Source organism: Phascolarctos cinereus, unplaced genomic scaffold, assembly GCF_003287225.1.
Source record: "Phascolarctos cinereus isolate Bilbo 61053 unplaced genomic scaffold, phaCin_HiC Scaffold_5;HRSCAF=322, whole genome shotgun sequence".
Taxonomy (NCBI): Eukaryota; Metazoa; Chordata; class Mammalia; order Diprotodontia; family Phascolarctidae; genus Phascolarctos; species Phascolarctos cinereus.
Genome location: NW_027555958.1, coordinates 19,089,876 through 19,109,987, shown reverse-complemented (window position 1 = coordinate 19,109,987; position 20,112 = coordinate 19,089,876). Strand labels below are relative to the sequence as shown.

At 51.6% G+C, this 20,112-nt stretch overlaps 1 protein-coding gene across 2 annotated transcripts in view; it reads left to right on the top strand.

The window, feature by feature from the left end:
- Positions 1–17,512, top strand: part of RASA4B (RAS p21 protein activator 4B) — a 48,642-nt gene extending 31,130 nt beyond the window's left edge. The window contains exons 8-21 of one of the 2 annotated variants that reach the window (XM_021005722.2): positions 308–399; positions 2,292–2,409; positions 2,809–2,962; positions 3,664–3,728; positions 5,228–5,340; positions 6,763–6,955; positions 7,554–7,691; positions 9,000–9,144; positions 9,934–10,100; positions 10,332–10,469; positions 11,638–11,773; positions 14,287–14,407; positions 16,035–16,099; positions 16,527–17,512. In XM_021005722.2, coding sequence (XP_020861381.1) covers positions 308–399; positions 2,292–2,409; positions 2,809–2,962; positions 3,664–3,728; positions 5,228–5,340; positions 6,763–6,955; positions 7,554–7,691; positions 9,000–9,144; positions 9,934–10,100; positions 10,332–10,469; positions 11,638–11,773; positions 14,287–14,407; positions 16,035–16,099; positions 16,527–16,648 — 1,767 coding nt within the window. In that variant the 3' untranslated portion in view covers positions 16,649–17,512. The remainder of the gene's footprint in view (positions 1–307; positions 400–2,291; positions 2,410–2,808; positions 2,963–3,663; positions 3,729–5,227; positions 5,341–6,762; positions 6,956–7,553; positions 7,692–8,999; positions 9,145–9,933; positions 10,101–10,331; positions 10,470–11,637; positions 11,774–14,286; positions 14,408–16,034; positions 16,100–16,526) is intronic. The other variant, XM_021005723.2, reaches the window with a different exon arrangement.
- The last annotated feature ends 2,600 nt before the right edge of the window (positions 17,513–20,112 follow it).

Here is a 20,112-nt window from a genome sequence, read left to right as displayed (position 1 = left end):
GGTTCCTCCCAGCTCTAGATCAGTGGGATTTACTCATTGGGTCAGCCACTTGGACTCGGGGGAGTCTGGTATCCCCCACGGTTTCCCCTGCCCACCAGGTTTGTGGTACAGCAGGGGACCAGAGTCAGAAACCTAATTGTCCTTACTCCCCAACTTATTAAACAACCTACTCATTAAGCTTTTTTATTGGAGGGCTAGAGGGAGAGACGGTGCCTTGGGATCCTCAGAGCCAGTGGCACAGCTGAGTCCCTGTGTGGGCAGAGAAGTCCCAGCATTCCAGTCTTCTTTGATTTCTTTCCTTCCTCAGGTGGTGGTCAATATCCAAGGTCTGCAGGCTGCCCAGCGGGAAGAGGGCTGGTTCTGGCTGCGGCCAGACCAATCCAAGACCAGGGTGGACGAGTGAGTGTCCTGGAAGTTTTCAGAATCTTCCTGATGAGTCCTGGAAGGTTCTAGGTCTGAGACTCAAGTTCACTGCTAGCGACCTGGGCTCCTGAGAGAGGCTTGGGAGTCACTGACCCTTCCCAATACACACGCAGCCTTCCTTCCCTGGGGCTGTTATGACCCTACGGTCCCAGGCTCATCAGTGGAACACAGTGTCTAGACTCTGAGTAGGGGCTACCTGGCCACCTGGCTTCAGATGTATCTCAGCCATCCCCTTGTGAGTGGCCCCATTGCCTAAGTGGGGCTGGGGGCTGGGGGAGAATCAACCAATCAGATAGTAAACATATATTAAGCATTTCCTTTGGGCCAGGTCCTGTGCTTAATGCTGGCAATATAAGGAAAAAGTGACAACATCCCCTGCCCTCAGGGAGCTTACTTTTTTCTTTTTTTTTTTTTTTTGGTGAGGCAATCGGGGTTAAATGACTTGCCCAGGGTCATACAGCTAGTGTCAAGTGTCTGAGGCCAGATTTTGAACTCAGGTCCTCCTGATTCCAAGGCCGGAGCTCTATTCACTGCACCACCTAGCTGCCCCTAAGGAGCTTGCATTCTAATAGGGGGAGACAGAAGAACACTGCCCTACATCGGCCTAAGGTGGGGAGATTCTCTGCCATTGTCATACCCGTTGATCAATCAGCCAGGATTACTATATTAGGCTCGTAGATGTGGACGCAGTTGTACGTCATAGATGCAGAGCTGAAGGAAATTTAGAGGCCAGAGAGTCCAACCCCTTCACTTTACAGATAAGGAAACTGAGGCACAGAGGAGTTAAGTGATTTCCTCAAGGTCATGCAACTAAGCGAGTGTTTGAAGTAGGATTCAAACCCAGGTCTTCCTGATTCCAAGTCCAACCCTTTCCAAGTCTGTCCCCTTCACATGCCACCTCTGAGTACCTGTTGTGTGCTAGGCAGGGGGGGTGGGGGTATATGGCAATATCTGGACCCTAAAAGGGCTCTCAGCCCACTTGGGCATCAAGAAATGATGAGAAATGAATCAACAACATAGGACAGTGACTGTCCTGACAGAGGCAACATGGCATAGTGGATGGAAGGTCAGCCATTGAATCAAAACAACCTGGATTCCACCCAGTACTACCTCGGACCTGCACTAACTTTGTGACCCTGGGAAAGTCACTTAATGTAGCAGTGCCCCAGGAAACTATGAGACTATAATTTATTGATAAATTGGTGGAGGGAATTTCCATACCAGGAGTTCTTGGCATTGCTAAACTTGCAGGTCGGACTCCTCTACCTCCAAAAAAACTCCAAACATGGTGACTGATGACAGGTGGGGGGGAAATCAATGTAAAGATCAGATCTGAGGAGGAGTCTTGAAGGGTGGGTGAGCTTGGGATAAGTGGGGAGAATGTGAAAGGACAGAAGGTGGTAACACTCATGGGAGATAGTGAGTAGGACACTTGGGCTTGATTGTAAGGGTCAGTGGGAGATAAGCAGTGGAAAAAGTAGGTTGAGATCAGATCCTGGAAGGTCTTGAATACCAAGCTAAGGAGTTTGGACCTGGGCCTCAGTTTCTCCTTTGTAAAATGAAGGGTTGGGGGTGAGACGAGATGAAATAACTATGAAGTTGCAGCTGCCTTCTGCCTCTGGTTCCTAAGACCTCTAAGGTCTCTCCAACCATGCCCTTCTGGAGTGCCAGGAATCTGGGATTTTCTGCTGCAAGGCTGGGGAGGGGTGTGATGAAAATAGCATTTGAGGAAGATGAGTCTTGAAGAATATGTTGCCTAGATTGGAGGGAGGAGAGGCTGGAATCGGGGAGGCTTTGGAAGGATAGCAGTCTGATCCAGGGTATTGACTAGGTTGCTGGTCATGGTGACTGTGCCCTCCTGCTTCCAGGGGCAGCCTGGGCTCCTTACAGCTGCAGGTGTGGCTTCAGGATGAGACGGTGCTGCCTTCCAGCCTCTACCAGCCCCTGGTGCAGCTGCTTTGCCGGGAGGTCAAACTGAGCCCCAAGGTCAGGGTCCGAGGCATGGGCATGCTGGCCATCTGGAGCTGGGGGAATCTTCTCCTTCTAGGGCCCTAGGTTTAGTACTCCCAGTGCCCCCCCCATTTCTGCTGGTCCTCATCATTTTTGCCCCTAGGTCTCTATTCTCCCTGGGGGTGGGTAGCACTTTCCACCCTGGAGAGGTAGGAGAAGAGGACATTCTGAGGGATGTCTTCTATGTGGGGCCTCATTGCAGTGGGCCTTCCTGGACTGGGGGGGACCCACCTTGCAGAGGGACAAATTGAGATTTGGGGGCAGCAGGAGAGGAAGTATATGGCCTAGCTAGAGGCCATCTCCCAGTTCCTTGGGGAGGGGCAGTGGATTTCAGCCTCATCCTTTACTGAGCCCTTCCTTCTCCCAACCCCAAAGGATCACCCAGTGCAGCTAATCTCCCTAATCGAGGAGACCACAACGGCCGAGTGTCGTCAGGAAGTGGCCACCAATCTGGTCAAGCTCTTCCTGGGGCAAGGGCTAGTCAAGGAATTCCTGGACCTGCTTTTCCAACTGGAGCTCAGAAGGACCGGTAAGAGGCCTTGCTGGGGAAGGGGCAGTCCGAAGGGCCCAAGTATGGCAGCGCCCAAGGACAAGAATAGGGGAAGCAGGGAGGAGCCCCAAGTGTGGATCTTTGGAAACATTGCCGAAGGATCCTTCCTAAACTTAGGAGGAGGAGTTCAGTGGAGAGAGCAATCAGAGAAGGCTTCCTGTAGTGAGGCTTGAGCTGGGTCTTGGAGGCATTGTAGGATGAAGACAGGCAGAGATGAGAAAGGAGAGCATCTGGCTAAGGGCAGGGGAACAGTGCAAATAAACATCCACAGGGTCTGGAATGAGCAGGGCGTTCGATGGGGCCCAGGACCCTGGTACAGCCAGCATAACAGAATGTCCATCTTGGCCAGAAGGGGAGGGGGAATCCCCAGACCTGGGGGCGGGAGTGAGGAATGAGGCCATTAAAGAGAATGTCTGTGGCCAAGTACCCTAGGCCCTTGACCCATGGCCTTTCCAGCCAAGTACCCTAGGCCCTTGACCCATGGCCTTTCCAGCTTCTTTTCTTGCAGCAACCTGAGTCTCAGAACAGAGCCATATCTTGAACTTGGCCATGCCCCTTATCCTCCCGCTCCCGGGTCCCTCACAATTGTCTTTTTATTTTTTTTTATTTATTACTTATGTATTAGCTATGTTGCCTGGCACATAGTAAGCACTTAACCAAAGGTTATTGATTGTTTTCAGTTGAAGCCAACACCCTCTTCCGGAGCAATTCCTTGGCCTCCAAGTCCATGGAATCCTTCCTGAAGGTGAGAGGGAGATGGGGGAGAGAGTAGGCAGGCTTGGGGACAGGGATGAAACCAGAGATAGGCATATACTTCTTCCCACCTGCACCTCTCATCCACACATGCACCCAGGCTCTCCTTTTCCATCGATGGGAGGGAGCCTTCCTGAAGACACATCGTGGAAGATTAAGAGAGGGAGGGGAGGAAGCCAGGCTGAAGGAACAGGAAGGTTCAGGGGACTCTCCCCAAGGCTTCCAGCAAACATGGCGCTATGCATGATTACAGCAGAGCCCAGCTCCCCTGGGAAACTCCCCAGCAAAGATGAAAAGGAGTCAGGTGATGCTATGACCAGTAAAACAAAAGGAAACACCTATGAGCTCTTTCGTCTAGTCCAGGACTTCATAAGAAGCCTGCAAGCATTCTGGCAGGGTGCACACCTGTGGCACTCTGGTAAATGGAACTGGAAACCAGTGGGATCTCAACCCTGGCTTGCACCTGGAGTCAGGAAGACCCAAGTTAAAATCCTGCCTGAGATACCAGCTGTGTGATGCTGGGCAAGTTATTTAACTGCTATTTGCCTCAGTTTCCCCATCTGTAAAATGGGGACAATAATTGTACCCATCTCCCAGGGTTGTTGTGAGGATCAAATAAGATGATGCTTGCAAACCTTCAAGCTTTATAAAAAAAATAACAGCTGTCATTGATCTTTCTCAATCTTCTTTTCTAAATCATCCATCTTTAAAGAAGGATGGGTTCCAGGGCTCTGTCCTAGGCCCTCTTCTCTTCTCTCACAGCACCTTCCCTCTTTTAATAATCTCATTGACTCCCATAGGTTCAATCATCATCTTTATTCAGATGATTCTTGGATCTGAGACCTTGAATAAATCACTTATTATCCCCGGGCCTCGGTTTCCTCATCTGTAAAATGAGAGGGGGGTGCAGACTAGGTGGCTCTGAGGTCCTTTCTACTCTAGATATGGTGTGTGTGTGACTGTGTGTGTGTGTGTGTGTGTATGTGTGTGTGACTGTGACCGATATGTCCAAGTTCTCGTTTCTTCCAACCTCTGATAATCAGCTGCCCATTAGACCTGTATCGCACACTCAGCGTGCCCAAAATGGAGCTCATTATATTCTTTCCTAAACTTATCTCTCCTCTAAACTTCTCTACTTCTGTTGAGGGCACCACCATCCTTCTAGTACAGAATCTTCCTCAACTCCTTCCTTTCCTTAAAGGCAAAAAGTCTCACTTTTGTCTTTGTAACTCCAGTGCTTAGCAAGGCTCTGACACATAATAATTATTTAATAAGTACTTGTGATTGAATGATTGAGGAAGTGGGATTTGGCCTGAGCCCCAAAAGGTGGCAAGTATTTGGACAAGCGGAGAGGAAGGGGATGGCGTTCCCAGTGAGAAAACGCCTCCTCTTCTCTCCTTCATTCTGTCTCTACCATGTCCACCTTATCGCCAGCCCACCTTTTCCCATTTGCCTCCTTACATGACCAATCCTGGCCCCTCTCTCCTGCAGGTCTCAGGCATGCAGTACCTACACAGTGTTCTGGGTCCAACAATCAACCAAGTCTTTGAAGAGAAGAAGTATGTGGAGCTAGACCCCAGCAAAGTGGAGATCAAAGATGTGGGGTGAGGACAGTTCCTGGGGAGGGCGGGAGGGAGAGACCCAGGTCCTTCTATGGGTGGGCGCTTTGGCTGTGCCAAAGAGACAGAAAGAGAAAGAGAGGGGTGTGGGAACACCTTGCCCAGTTCCAGACATCTCACAAGTAAGGGGTAGGTGCTCAGGACCTCAAGGTCTTTGAAGGACTAAGTGAGATACAGATGCTGCGTGATCCAGAAGTTGGAGGGAAGAGGAATTCTGGCTTTTTGTCCCTGTCTGTGTCTCTCTGAGGGAATTAATTCTGGATGCTGTACTTTATTTTTTATTTTATTGTGTAACCATATTCTGTGTCCCCTATAACAAGCCTGGGCCTCTTCTCTGTCTCTGGGTAAAGCAGCTGATGCATGCTAAAGTTCAGCCTCCCCATCTCTGAAGAGAAATACCTAGGATATAATTACTGCTAGTAGAAGAAAAACTCTGTTCTCAAAGCTTTCACAAAACATTGTCTCAGCATTTCCTGCAAGGTTTGTGGGATATCCCTGAGAAGCTAGGACTGCCTGACCTCGTCCCATTTTTGACAATCAAGGTGGTCTGTCTTGTCTAATTCTTCAGTTGCCAGTAAGTCTGCCCTCATTGGTAACCTCAGGATGCAGCTAGGACCCATAAAATTGACAAAAGCATTTCTTAGAGATGGAGAGGGGTGGTTATTGTCCCCCCCAGGCCTATGCTTCTTTTGATGTAGCCAATAATCTCTCACCTCTGTAAGGCTGGCCAAGTACATGCTTTTTGTTCTATGTTTATAAAACTGGATTGCAACTTCAATTCAGGGTCTCTTAGCCAGAGTCAGGGCTGTTAGACCTATCCTTTATTATCAGGTCGCATGACCCTATTAATAAATGATATCTTGTACAGAGAATTGCCTCAGTTTACCTTTTTATTAAATTTTATTTGCTACTTTCTCGATGCTCGTATGTCTATGTTTCTGTGTATCTCTATGTATCTTTGTCTGGGTCTCTGTATTTCTGTCTGTCTTTGTGCATGGCTGTTTGAATCACCATGTATACTTCTGTTTGGTCTTTATCTAAATCTGTGTGTTTGGGAGTGTCTCTAAGTCTCTCTGTGTTTGTGTATGTCCTTGTCTATGTCTATATCTCTATGTCTGTGTCTATATCTGTGCCTGTGTCTGTATCTATATCTCTGTGTCTCTGTCTGACTTTATTTCTGTGTCTGTCTATGTCTGTGTCCATATCTATGTCCATATCTTTGTTTCTATGTCTATGTCTGTGTCTACGTCTGTGCCTGTGTCTGTGCCCATATCTTTGTCTATGTTCGTATCTATGTCTATATCTGTGTCTGTATCTCTTTCTCTGTCTTAGTGTGTCCGTGTCTGTCTGAGTCAGGGGGAAGCGAGGGACGCCAGCACAGCATGGCAAGCCCCTCCCTCCCTACAGGTGTTCAGGGCTGCACCGGGTCCAGACAGAGAGTGAAGTGATGGAGCGGAGCGCCCAGACCCTTCAGTCATACCTGGGTAGGCTCCTGTCAGCTATCAGTCACTCCGTAAGGATGTGTCCAGCAGTCATCCGTGCCACCTTCCGCCAGCTTTTCAAGCGGGTGCAGGAGCACTTTCCTGAGAACAAGCACCAGGTTGGAGCCCATCATCTTCCAAGTTGGGACCCTGCCCCCTATGGTGATGGCAGAGACTCCCCTCATAGAGCTGGGAGCTGAGGGACGGCTGTGGAAAGCCAACAGGGAACAGAGGTCTACAAACCACTTTGGGAGCCTAGAAGAAGTGGAAGGGGAGCCAGGCATGCAGCCTCTGAGGTCCTGGCATATTCCTGCTCTTGGAGCTAGTAATAACACCCCCCCCCCACGCCCTCAAAGGTGTGGCATTTTGTACTTTCCAAAGAGTCTTCAAGCCCGTTAGTTAGTGCACTCATTCCTCACAGGTAGGCAAAAGCAGGTATAATGATCCCCATTTTACAGATGAGAAAATGGAGGTCTAGACTTTTAAAAGGTGACGTGAATGGTTCATGGTAGAGTCCTGACTGGACTCCAGGTCTCCTGGGTGCCAAGTTGCCCACCCTACCCCCAGGCTGGGTTGAGCCAAACACTCCTCCCCAGAAGCAGCAACATGGGACACAGTACCCTGGCTGCTCCTAGACAGATGGATGTGGGCAGGGGCAGGGGGATTTCTGGGGTGCTGCTAACCCAGAGTAAGAAGGGACCCAAACCCAACCCACAGAACCTGAAGTTCATTGCCGTCACCAGCTTCCTGTGCTTACGCTTCTTCTCGCCGGCCATCATGGCTCCCAAACTCTTTCACCTGCGTGAGAAGCATGCTGATGCCCGCACCAGTCGCACCTTGCTTCTCTTGGCCAAGGTACCTGGGTGGGCAGGGCCAGGCCAGGCATGGCCTTGCAGCGCAGTGGCTGTGGTGGCTTGTGGGCCCTCTCAGGACGGGACCAGGAGGAAGCTGAGCATGAGGTTGGGGGGTGGCATTCTGAGGGGTGGGAGGGTGCATTTGGAGTTTGGTCCAGCCAGTGTGCCAGGGAGCATAGTGTAGAGGAGGTTGGCAGTGGGCCTGCAGGAAAAGTCAGTGCAGAGAGAAAGGGGAGGTGAAAAGCATTAAAGAGTCACGACCTAGGTTCCAGTCTAATCTCTGACCCTGGGCAAGGCTGACTTGTCATGGCCCCGTGTGACTCTTGAGACTTACCAGTTTCAGGACAGGTGCTGATCTTCCTTACTGGAGAGTTTCCTTCCCTACGCTAATGAAATCAAGAGTTCTATTCAGACACACACACGTGTGTGTGCGCGTGCACATGCACACACAGGAAGATATGGTTAATGTTTCAGAGGATTAGGGATGAAAGGCCTCATTACCAGGAAGGAGATGCCAAAGTCTAGCAGTGACCCAGGTTCAAAGGCAGTTAGGTGTGGTCCTCTAGTAGGGCCAGGGTGCTTTTGGGGGGCTCTTGTCTTCCCTGAATGAAGCTGTGGCATGGACAGGGAAAGGCACAAGGTCTGTCTTCAGGGAGTCCAAGCCTGGCTGGAGAGATGAGACCCCCAGAGAGGAAACAGTGCCAGGAGGGGAGGTGGATGTCCCTGTCGAGTGACCGAGGCAGTCAGCAAAGGCTCCCTGACGGATGAAGGGCTCAAAAGCCAGGCAGGATGGAGCTCAGCAGGCACAAGGGAGTCTTTGCTACAAAGGACAGTGTACTGACTGGATTCTGAGAACCTAAGTTCAAATCCCAACTCTGATATTAACTGCCTGAGTGACCTGGGACAAGTCTTAACTGCTATGGGCCTCGGTTTCCTTATTTGTAGATAGAGAAGGTTGGATTAGATGGGCTACAAGGTCCCCTTTCAGCTCTGGAGACATGGCATGAGAGATCTTCAAATCCAATCCTCCTCATTCCACAGAGGGGGAAGCTGAGGTCCAGAGAAGGAGAGGGCTTATTCAGTGACCCACAGCAAGTGAATAGCAGGGCCCAAGTGTCCTTACCCCTAGGGTGCTGCTTCCATCTGTTGGTTGGTGCCTTGATTGGGATTAGGGGGTGTTGGGCTATGTGTGGGGATCGAAGAAAGGTGTCTGAAGTAGCATCTGGGTTGGGTAGTGGGTGCAGGATGGAGGTCGAGGGGGGATCAGGAATCCATGGACCACTGTGGACTTGATCCTGCCTCATGCCAGGCTGTCCAGAACATGGGTAACATGGACACACAGGCCTCCCGAGCCAAGGAGGCCTGGATGGAGCCCCTCCAGCCCATGGTCCAGGAAGGTGCGGCTCAGCTGAAGGGGTTCATCACCAAGCTCATCGACATTGAGGAGAAGGAGGGTAAGGCTCCCTCCCCACTCGGGCATCTGCAGCCAGGGTGACAGGGGCCATCCCACATAGACTGCATGGGAATGGGCAGTGCCCTTGGTCCCTTTCAGGGGGCCCCGTGGGCTCTGGCTCCTTACGTAAAGGGTGCACATGGCCAGTTGCTCTCCGTTAGTTCCTCGGTTGGGAGGGGGTGGTGTTGGTGAAGGGCCGTCTTAAAGACGGTGGACCATTGAGCCAGGAAGATTCCTCCCCATCCTCCATCAAGGAGAAAACTTCTTTCAAGGCGGAATTTTGGCTGAGACCCAGCTCCCTCCCATTCTATCTCCCTCCCATTCCCCAGCTCTGCCATGCACATAGCAGAGAAAACATGCTTATTACCCAGGGGGGCTCTTCCCGTCACCAGATATCTTTGATGGTCCCCTGCCAATGTGGGGATCAGGAACCGCTCGTCACTCATGTCCTTTAGCAAGGGGCCAGAACGCATGCAGCCCCTAGAAGGGCCTGGGATACGGGCTCATGCCCGTGCATTCTCCAGGGGATAGCCTCTGCTACACCAGGAATAGACCCTGTGAGACCCCCAGCGGCCGTGGGGAAAGGGGACAGTGAGCCTGGTCCTGATAGGAGTCTAGAGATCCAGGGGCAGTCCTGTAGACTGGAGGAGGGCTCAGCCCATCCAGTGCCCTCCTCACCAGCTGCTCTGGGACTGGTCATTTCTCTGGTGACCAGGATGGTCAGAGCGCAGGTCCAATGTTGGGGGGAGGGGATGCTCACCTGGCCCTGTGCCCCACTGCTTCCTCCCAGAGTTGGACCTCCAGCGAGCACTTAGCCTGCAGGCCCTGCCTGTGAAGGAGGGGCCCCTCTTTATCCACAAGGCCAAGGGCAAGGGTCCACTCTTGCCCTCCTTCAAAAAGCTCCACTTCTCTCTCACCAGCGAGGCCCTCAGCTTTGCCAAGACCCCCAGTTCCAAGGTAAGTGGGGGCCCACTTTAGGTGTTGGGGAGGGTCACCCAAAGCATCTTCCTGGCCTTCCCTCCCAGGGCTTCTCTGGGGCTCTGGGATGGGGGGGAGAGGTGGATGGTTCTTACAAAGGCCCTGAGTCCCCCACTGCCATCCCAACCCTGGGGCCCTCCAGCCTCCAGCAGTGGCTTTCCTCTGAGCTGAGACCCTTTCTCTTCCTCTCCCCTGGCCTTCCTGCTCCAGAAAGTGTCCTTCATCACACTGGCCAACATCCAGGCAGCTGAGAAGGTGGAAGAGAAGAGTTTTGGCAGCTCCCACGTGATGCAGATCATCTATACAGGGGAAGCAGGCCAGTCGGAGACCGCCTACCTGCAGTGCAAGGTGAGCCTGGCTGGGTGGGTCCGGTAAGGCCAACCTACCTTGCTCTCCCCATGATACCTTTGAGGGTTCAGAACAGAGAAAGGAATGAAGAGCGAGAATCACTCCCTCCCCAACACACACACACACACACACTCACTCACTCTCTCTCTTTCTCTCTCTCTCCCTCTCCCCCTCTCTCCCTCTCCCTCCCTTCCCCCTCTCTCCCTCCCTCTTTCTCCCCTCTCCCTCCTCTCCCTCTCCCTCCCTCCCTCTCTCTTTCTCCCTCCTTCTCCTCTTTCTTTCCCCCTCTCTCTCCCTCTCCCCCTCTCTTCCTCCCTCTTTCTCCCCTCTTCCTCCTCCCCCTCTCCCTCCTCTCCCTCCCTCTTTCTCCCCTCTCCCTCCTCTCCCTCTCCCCCTCTCTCCCTCCCTCTTTCTCCCCTCTTCCTCCTCCCCCTCTCCTTCCTCTCCCTCTTCTCCCTCTCCCTCTCTTTGTCCCTTCTTCCTCCTCTCCCTCCCTCTTTCTCCCCTCTCCCTCCTCTCCCTCTCCCCTCTCCTTCTCCCCTCTCCCTCCCCCTTTCTCACTTCCCATTCTCCTTCCCTCCCTCTCTCCCAGGAAGCCTCCTCATCCTCAATCGGTGTGTGCACGTATGTCCCCATGTGCATGTGTGCATACAGACGTTGTACATCGTGTACTTGTGCACCTGTGCATGTATCTGTGTGTGTATACAAGTGTTTACACAGTGTACAAATGTGTGTGTCAACAACAAACACCACACTGTAGGACAGTCCCTGCCCTCAGAAGGCTCACACTCAATCAGCACACATTTATTGAATGCCTCGTATGTGCCAGGGACGGTGCTAGGTGCTGAGGCTACCCAGAATGAAACCACGCCTGCTCCCAAGGGGCTTGCCTTCCATCTGTCATCTAGATGGGAAGACAGCAGGGTTTGTAGTGGATAATGCTAGACTTAGAGTCAGGAAGATCCAGATTCAAATCTTCCCCTGGACACTTTCTGGTTGAGTGACCCTGCGTAAGTCCCAATTTCCTCTAATATAAAAGGAAGGGGGTGGAGTCAATGGCCTCGGAACCCCCTCCTGGAGAAGAGTCCCTTCTCTGGGGTGGGAGCTTTGTCAAGGGCCGGGCTCGTGGGGTCACCATCCGAGCTCCTGGTGCTGGCCTGTGTTGCAGTGTGTGAATGAGCTGAACCAGTGGCTGTCCGCCCTGCGTAAAGTCTGCCTCAACAACCAGGGCATGCTGGGCTGTTACCACCCAGGCATCTTCCGAGGAGAAAAATGGAGCTGCTGTCACCAGAAGGAAAAGACAAGTAGGAGGGCTTGGCCTGGGGGAGATTGGGGGACTGGGGAGAGAGATCCTGGGGCGCCCTGCTCAATGCAAATGAAGGGATATGCATGTTGGCAATATAATAAGTGTTCAGGCAGAGAGTTTAAAGGGAGCTAGGGGACAGAGACAGTACAAATACAACCCTAGGCTAGGGACTAGGAGGAGTCTGAGGAGGGGGAGGTAGATCATGGTCACCTGGTTGGAGTGTGCAGGGGAGATCAGGGAAGACTCCATGGAGGAGGTGGTGCCTTAGATGGACTTTGATGGAAGGGGAAGGAGCATTAACAGCCTGAGATGGGGGTAGAACTCCATTCTGGGCCTGGGGCAATGAGAGCCAGTTCCTACCTTGCACGCTAGACCTTGGTTTCCTCCTTTGTAGAGAAGCAGGAGGGGTGGGTTCCTGGGTGAGAGCTATACCTCCTTCCCCGGGACCCCAGACCCCAGGATGGGTAAGGTAGATGAGGCACCTGAGAGTGTCTTCTGTGCTTCCCACTAGCCTGGGGCCAGGCCCCTGCTCCAGTCAGGTTGACAGCGTCCAAGAAGTCTCATGGCTGCTGACTGCCTGGAACAAATTGTGGGGTTGTGGAGAAAGCGCCACATTAGGGGTGACGAGCTTTGATACAACTTGTGGTTTGTTCTGTGGCATCTTAAGCAAATTACTGAACTCCTCCGACCTTCGGTCTCACCATCTGTCAAATGGAGACCGTTGTTGTGGTTGCCCATTCACCCTCCCCTCCTCGATGTTTCCCCCTATCTCTAGGGGCAGGTAGGCTATGATGGCTTTTGGAGCCTCACTTGCCCGTTATCGTTAATTCTATTCATGCTGGGCAGGGCCAATGTAATTGTCCTTGCGATGCCTATAGGGAAACAGGCTTCGTTGTGGGGATATGCCAGGGGCTCCAGCCCTTGCAGAGCAAGGAAAGGTAATCCAGCCTCCTCAGGCAGAGAACCAGCCACCAGTCCTGTCTGTACAGGACGCCCGGCATTCACCCACATGGGGAAGGCTGGATAGGACCTGAGGCACTGCAAGGGAAAAACCAGACTGTTCTCCAAGAAAGTCCTAACTCTTCAGCCCTGGAAGAGCCCTTAGCAATCACTCGGTCTGACCTGCCCATTTTACAGATGAGGAAACTGAGGTCTAGAGCAGGGATGTGCCTTGCTCAACCTCACACAGTCATCTAAGGGCACAGCCCTGCCAAGGGCAGTGCCAACATGCCCACCTGTTATGGGCTGGCGGCTCATTGCTCTGGGTTGCAGAAAACCCCAAGCTTGGAGCAATGTGGGAGGTGAAAGGTAATGGCCAACCCAGAGAGGTCTGCTTTTTGTCTCTTTTTATTCTAAACTTAATAACCACTGCTGTTAGCTATTTATAGCTCACCTCTGATCTTCACTGGTAGTCAGCTGGCCTCTGGGCAGGCCTGCTCATGGGCTAGGGCTCTACCGTACTGAGGAAGGGAAGGGAGGGCTACTAGCGTTTATTAAGCACCTACTATGTGCCAGGCACTGTGCTGAGCACCTTACAATTATCTTCTCATTTGATCTTCACAACTCTGTGAGCTGGGTGCTAGTATTATCCCCATTTTACAGATGGGGAAACTGAGGCAGGCAGTGGCTAAGGGATTTGCTCAGAGTTGAGGCTGGATTTGAATTCAGGTCTTCCTGATTCCAGGAACAGCGCTGGGTCCACTGCACCACTGTGAGGCAGCCAGCGATCTTTTCCTTCCTATGGACCTACTTGTGTGCCTGCCTGCCTTTCTTTACATCTGGCGTTTTTAACCTCTTTGAGTGGGTCTGGTGAAGCCTGAGGATCCCTTCTCAGAATAATGATTTTAAATGCATAAAATAAATGGGATTACAAAGGAAACCAGTTACGTTGAGAATTTTCAAAATGGGTTATTAGGTGGTGAAGTGGACCGAGCACTGGACCTGGAGTCAGGAAGGACTGAGTTCAAATCCAGCCTCAGGTACTTAATAGGCTGTGTGACCCTGGGCAGGTCACTTCACCCTGTTTGCCCCAGTTTCCTCATCTGTAAAATGAGCTGGAGAAGGAAATGGCCAACCCCTCCAGTATCTCTGCCAAGAAAACCCCAAAATGGAGTCACGAGGAGCTGGAGATAACTGAAAAATGACTGAACAATAAAAACAAAAGTTTTCAAAATATCTTTTTCTTAAGTTCATGGGCCCCAGGTTAAGAGCCCATGCTTTGTGTGAATGTCCCTGAAGAGCCTCCAGCCTTGGTTTTGTGGAAGGAAGGAAGGTTTTGCCTTTAGGTCCCCTCTGAGTCACAGAAGGGGAGCGCCCCTGCCTGCTGACTTATTATAAATCCTGGGGCTGCCCCATCTATTGCTTTCTACTCCCTAGACCTCGTCTTCATCCCACCCACTGGCTCCCAAAGGACAGGGTCCCCCCTTAGTGCCTGGCATGTTACACCTTGCTCTTCTAGCCCCCCACCCTGTTCCCTGCCATGGGGGACACCTTGTCTCTCCTGTCTCCTAGGTCTGGGCTGTGACAAAACGCGAAACCGTGTGACCCTGAAGGAATGGAATGACCCCCTGGACCTGGACCTGGAAGCACAGCTCCTTTATAGACATTTGTTGGGTGTCCAAGACACAATGCGGTGAGAAGGGTATCTGTGACCTCCCTCTCCAGTCTGGTCCAGGAGAGGGCCCCCAGAGCAGGGCACCCCCAGGGCAGGGCACCCCCACAGCAGGGTGCCCCCAGAGCAGGGAACCTCCAGAGCAGGGTACCCCCAGAGCAGGGCACCCCCAGGGCAGGGAACCTCCAGAGCAGGGCGCCCCCAGAGCAGGGTGCCTGCTGCCCATCTCCCCCTTTTCCTAGGCCTGGTAGGCAGAGGGAACCCAAACTCTTGGCTTCTCTGCCTTACTGGGCCTCTTGCTTCTTTTCTGACCAGATTTGATTAATTTAACTGACATCGGTGAAGTGTTTCCTATGAGTATGATCCTCTATTAGGTGCTGGGTCCTAGGGGACCTCTGGGCGGGGCAGGGGGGTAGGGGGACAAAGGAGGGAGAGAAGAAGCAACTCAGGGCAGGTCCCCGAGTAGCTTTGACTAGATGGCTCAGGAGCTCGCCCCGGTTGTCTGTGCCTCATTATGGCCGTGCAAGGAGTGTGGTTAGAAGTAAGACCACCAGGATGGCTGTGCTAGGCCACTAGGCTCGAAATCAGGAAGACCCGAGTTCAAATCCTTACTCTCTGTGTGACTGTAAGCGAGTCCCTTAGCCTCTCTGGGCCTCAGTTTCCCATCCTGTAAAATGAAGACGTTGATCTTGGCAGCCAGGGAGGTCCCGTCAGGTTCTGAATCCATGGTCCGATGCCCTCAGTTCTTTGTATGGTGACTGTGACTTATCTGTTCATGAAGAGAAATGGCACGAGAGACATCCCTCAGTTTCCTCACCTGTTAAAAGAGGGAGGTGGATCCTTCCAGACCTGAAATTTTGGGTTCTAATTCTCTCACTTAGGGCTTCTGCCTCTCCCCCCCCAGCCCCTGAAGGTGATCTAAGTCGATATTTCAGAGGGCCTGGGTCCTCATTCCTCCTTCAGTGTTTAAAAGGAATGATGGATATAAACAGGCTCCTTCATGAGAGTGGGGCAGGAGGTCCAGGATCCTATCCTCTCCCAGGTCAAAGCTGTGAATCAGAGGGGCAGCTAGGTGCCTGAGTGGATAGAGCACTGGAGTCAGGAGAACCTGAGTTCAAATCCGGCCTCAGATGCTTGACACTTAACTAGCTGTGTGACCTTGGGCAAGTCACTTAACCCCATTGCGTAGCAAAAGAAAAAGAAAAAAAAGCTGTGAATGGGGACTCACTGTGGGAAGGCTTGGGTAGGGCAAGACCAAACCAAGATGGAAATGGTTCAACACCAAGGAGAGTGTGCCACCTGCACAACGTATAGAGTGCTGGACCGGGGACCTGGGTTCAAATCCTACCTCTAATCCTTACTAGCTGTAGACCCAGGGCAAAGCATGTAACCTCTCAGAGCCTCAGTTACCTTGACTGTAAAATGGGGTTTAGCTACCTCCCAGGGTTTTGAGAGTTTTTGTGGACTTAAAATGTTAAATAAATGTTAGCTGCTTTTATTATTGCTAATCTAAAACCATTATTAATAATGATTACTACTACTATTACTACTAAAGATACACAGTCGGCAGTCATCCAAAGGGTCTCACAGGAGTAAGAGAGGGGGCAGCCTTGGTCTGAAACTTGTCCCTTCTCCTTTCCCTCACCAGTGAAAAGTACCTGGAGCTGACTGCCCTGGGGGCTTCTGGGAATATCCCCAACATCCAAAGTGAAGGTAGGACCCTGATAGTTCCTCCCAAACCCCTTTCCTCCTGCTCCAGGACAAGTTAGCACAGTCCTTCCCAGGCTGAGGGAGGTAGTTTGATGAAGAATTATGATTCTAGAGTCACAGGACCTGGGTTCAAATCCCACCTGAGGCACTTACCTGGGCCTCAGTTTCCTCCTCTGTAAAATAATGGAATTGAACTAGATCTGAGGTCTCTTCTACCTCTAAACATGTGATCGTTCTGTGGGACTTTGGACAGATCACTTAAAGTTCCCTGGGCCTCAGTTGTCCCTTCTGTAAAGTGGGAGCGTTGGACAAGCTGGCCTCCCAGGTCCCTTTCTGCTCTTATCCTACAAAAGTCTGGCCCCCTGGAAGGTCCCAAGGCCCTGGGACTCGGTGGCCCTTACCAGCCACTGTGGGGCTGGTTTTTCCCCAGCACCTGAGGATGGCCCCACCCAGCTGTTCCAGGTACTCCAGGACCTAGAAGACGCCCATCGCTCTGGTCCTCTGACCACAGCAGACCAGGAGAAGAACTCCCTCTTGGAGCTGCAGACGTGAGACCGAGCCTGGCTGCCCTCAGGCCCAGGCCCAGGCCCTGCCCCGATGCCATCCATCCCACCCTCTGTCTCCTGCTGGGACTGTTTATTCCCAGGAACTCCCTGTCATGCTGGCGGCCTAGGAACTCTGCTTTGGAGATCTGCCTGTGGCCTGGGTGACCCACCAGGCCCCCTGGTCCCAGGCCCCTGTCCTCACTTCTGCCCCAAAGCTCAGCCCTTGGCTGCAAACCAACACCCCCCCATTTCCATGAGCTCTTCAGGGCCTGAGCCTGGTCCTGGGCTGTGCAGAGGCTCTTCCGAGGTGTCAGGAGAGCAGTGGGAAGCTGAGACCTCCCCGGCTGGGGAGGGGAACAGAGACATCCAGGCCCTGGCTTCCTGGGATGGGTCACTGGGTCCCCAGGCGTGGCAGCCCCAGGCCCTCTTCATCGCTTGTCTCCACCCCCCCACACACACCTCCCACTCCAAGTTAAGTCCTTGCCTCTACATTCCATGAGATTCACAGTGGGGGAGCTTGGAGGGAAAGGGAGGCTGTGATTACTCATTAGGACTTGGGGTTCTGAGAAGTCTACGGAGTCTGTTCCTGACTCTGCTGACCCGGTGACTGGCAAATCCTCTAGAAGGGGATGGGGAGAGAAGAAAGTAGGACGATGTCATCTTCTCTGCCCCCTCCCCCCCATTCCCAGTATGGTCGCTCGGCCTCCGAGGGACTCGGGCTCCAGGGGCTCCTGAGCGCCAGAACTCCGGATCAGCTTCCTGACTCACCCCAGGACGGGAAGCCTTGGGCAGCCCCACTTCCTCCCATGCCAGCGGCCGGTCCCCTTAGCCGGGCATCACTGCAGATTACAATAAACTTTCCTCTACCCTTGTTGGACTGGGCTCTGGTCCTCTCTTTTGGGAGCGCCAGAGGGGAGACGTCAAGGGACTGGAGAGGCCAGAGAAGGACGTCTGGGGTGGGAGGGGGTAAAAAAATTGGTACCCTGTAGGAGGCAGTGCTTAGGGAAAGAGACCCAAGGCTGCCTGGTTAAGAGCAATTGGCCGGTCAGCAAGCCTGCTCTGGGCTAGACACGATGCTAAGGGTCAGGGGCACAAAATCAAAAGTGGAACTGTCCCTGTCCGCAGGAAGTCAGCAAGTGCGAGGGGAAGGGGCTAAGGCATTTATATAGCACCTACTGTGTGCCAGGCACTTTGTACAAATATCTCGTTTGAGCTTCACAACAACCAACCCTAGGAGATAGGCGCTATTATTATTATCCCCATTTTTCAGATGAGGAACTGAGGCAAACTGAGGTTAAGTGACTTGCCCAGGGTCACAAAGCTAGGATTTGAGTAATAATAAAGTGCTTACTATGGGCCAGACACTGTGCTAAGCACTTCACAATTAGTACCCTATTTTTCCATTCTCTCTCTTTTTTTTTTTTTAAGTTTTGACTTCCAAATTCTCTCCCTCCCTCCCCTCCCCTGAGACAGTAAGCAATCTGATACAGGTCATGCGTATGGAATCATGTAAAACATTTCCATTTTAGTTATTTCATGCAAGAAAACTCAAACAACAACTGAAAGAAAGAAAGTGAAAAATAGTCTGCTCTGATCTGCCTTCAGACTCCATTGTTCTTTGTCTGGAGGCGGAGAGCATTTTTTAGCCCGAATCCCCTGGAATTCTTTCGAAGCATTATACTGTTGAGAACAGCTAAGTCATTCACAGCTGGTCATTGTACAATATTTCTTTTTAAAAAAATTTTTTTGTAAGCTCATGCTCATTTCTATTTTAAAAATTTATTTATTTTTAGTTTTTAACATTTACTTCCATAAGATTTAGAGTTTTAAATTTTCTCCCCCTCCCTCCCCAAGACAGTGTACAATCTGATGTAGGCTCTACATATACATTCCTATTAAATATATTTTCACATTAGTCACATTGTAAAGAAGAATTCGAACCAATGTATCCCCATTTTACAGATGAGGGAAACTGAGGTTACATGATTTGCCCAGGGTCACACAGTGTCAGAGGCTCGACTTGAACTCGGGTTTTTCAGTTCTTTCTGACTTTAGACCCAGAGCACTACCCATTGCAGCACCTAGCTGCCTTTGAGAATAGCCAGCATCTGTAAAGGATTCAGAAGAAACTTCCTACTTTTGGCAGAGGGTATCAAGGAAAACTTCTTGGAGGAGGTGGTGTTTGAGCCTGACCTGGAGTGAGTGGGCAGGACGTGGGAGGCATGGATAAAAGGTGGGCTGTGCAGGTAGAAGGAATATCAGCTAAAGGCCGAGGCACGTGCTCTAATGCCTTGGCCAAGTTTGTCTCCTGGTTCTGGAACTGGAGGATGAAGGTTCAAATCCCAGCTACCTTTGTGACCTCGGGCCAGTCCCTTGTGGGGACTCAGTTTCTCCCTCTGTAAAATGAAGATATGTAAGAGATGATCTCTAAGGTCCCTTCCAGCTCTTCACTTGTCCTGCTGGGCTTCCCTGAGAACTCAGAGCTTTACGTTCAATCAACATTCAACAAACAAGAGGCGCCTGCTGTATACCACACACTGTGCTAGGCTGCTCTCTTAAGACTGAGGCTACCAGGGTTTTTGGTCCTTGGATGCTGCAGATTCTAAAATGGAGTTGTTCCCTCCTCCCAAGATTCCCATCATTTCTCCACCAGCCCCCAGTTGCCCCTTTTTGGGGAGAATCAGATCCAATTTCCTTTGGTATTGCCTCCAGATACAGAAGAACACAGCCACCTTGGGTCAGAAGGAGGTTTGTGAAGGGTGTCTGCAGGCAGCAGAGAGAGCCTGTGGCCGGGGAGAAGTCAAAGATGAAAGAGATGGAGAATGATTGGTGGGGGTAAACGCCTAGAGAAGAAAAGGGATGGTACCAGGAGGGTGGAGCAAAGAAGGAGAGGATGGGGGGCAGGTTTTAGAATGCAGAACCACGTGCCAAATTCAGAAGGATCGCTTGGGGCCTTGGTCTTAAAATGTAGTTTGATCTATGCTTTATTGTATTTTTATTTATTTTGTTAACTATTTGCCAGTTACATTTTATTAAATATTTCCCAGTTACATTTTAAAGAGAGGCCAGAGGGAGAGCCTCTGGGAAGCCTAGAGGGGTGGAGAACCTGGAGGCTTGGTGGGGGCTTCTAAGGACAAAAAGGAGGTTTAGGAGAAGTCAGGCAGAGGGAGAAGAGAACGTATGATCAGGGATGTATTTCAGAGCTCAAGACCATGGAGGCAATGTTGTTTATGGGAGATGGTAAGACAACCCACTCATTGGGCGGAATGAGGGTGTAGCTACCATTCCCTCGAAATGAGTCTAAATGAGCCTGTAAGGGCCATCTCTTGGAAACCTTGAAGGACTCAAGGACACGTGTCCCCCAGCTTTACAAACATCCCTGCAGTGTGTTAAATCCCCCAATTAGACTGGAAGCTGATTGAGGACAGGGACTGACATCTGCCTCTTCAGTGCTTAGCTTACTTAGTGCCT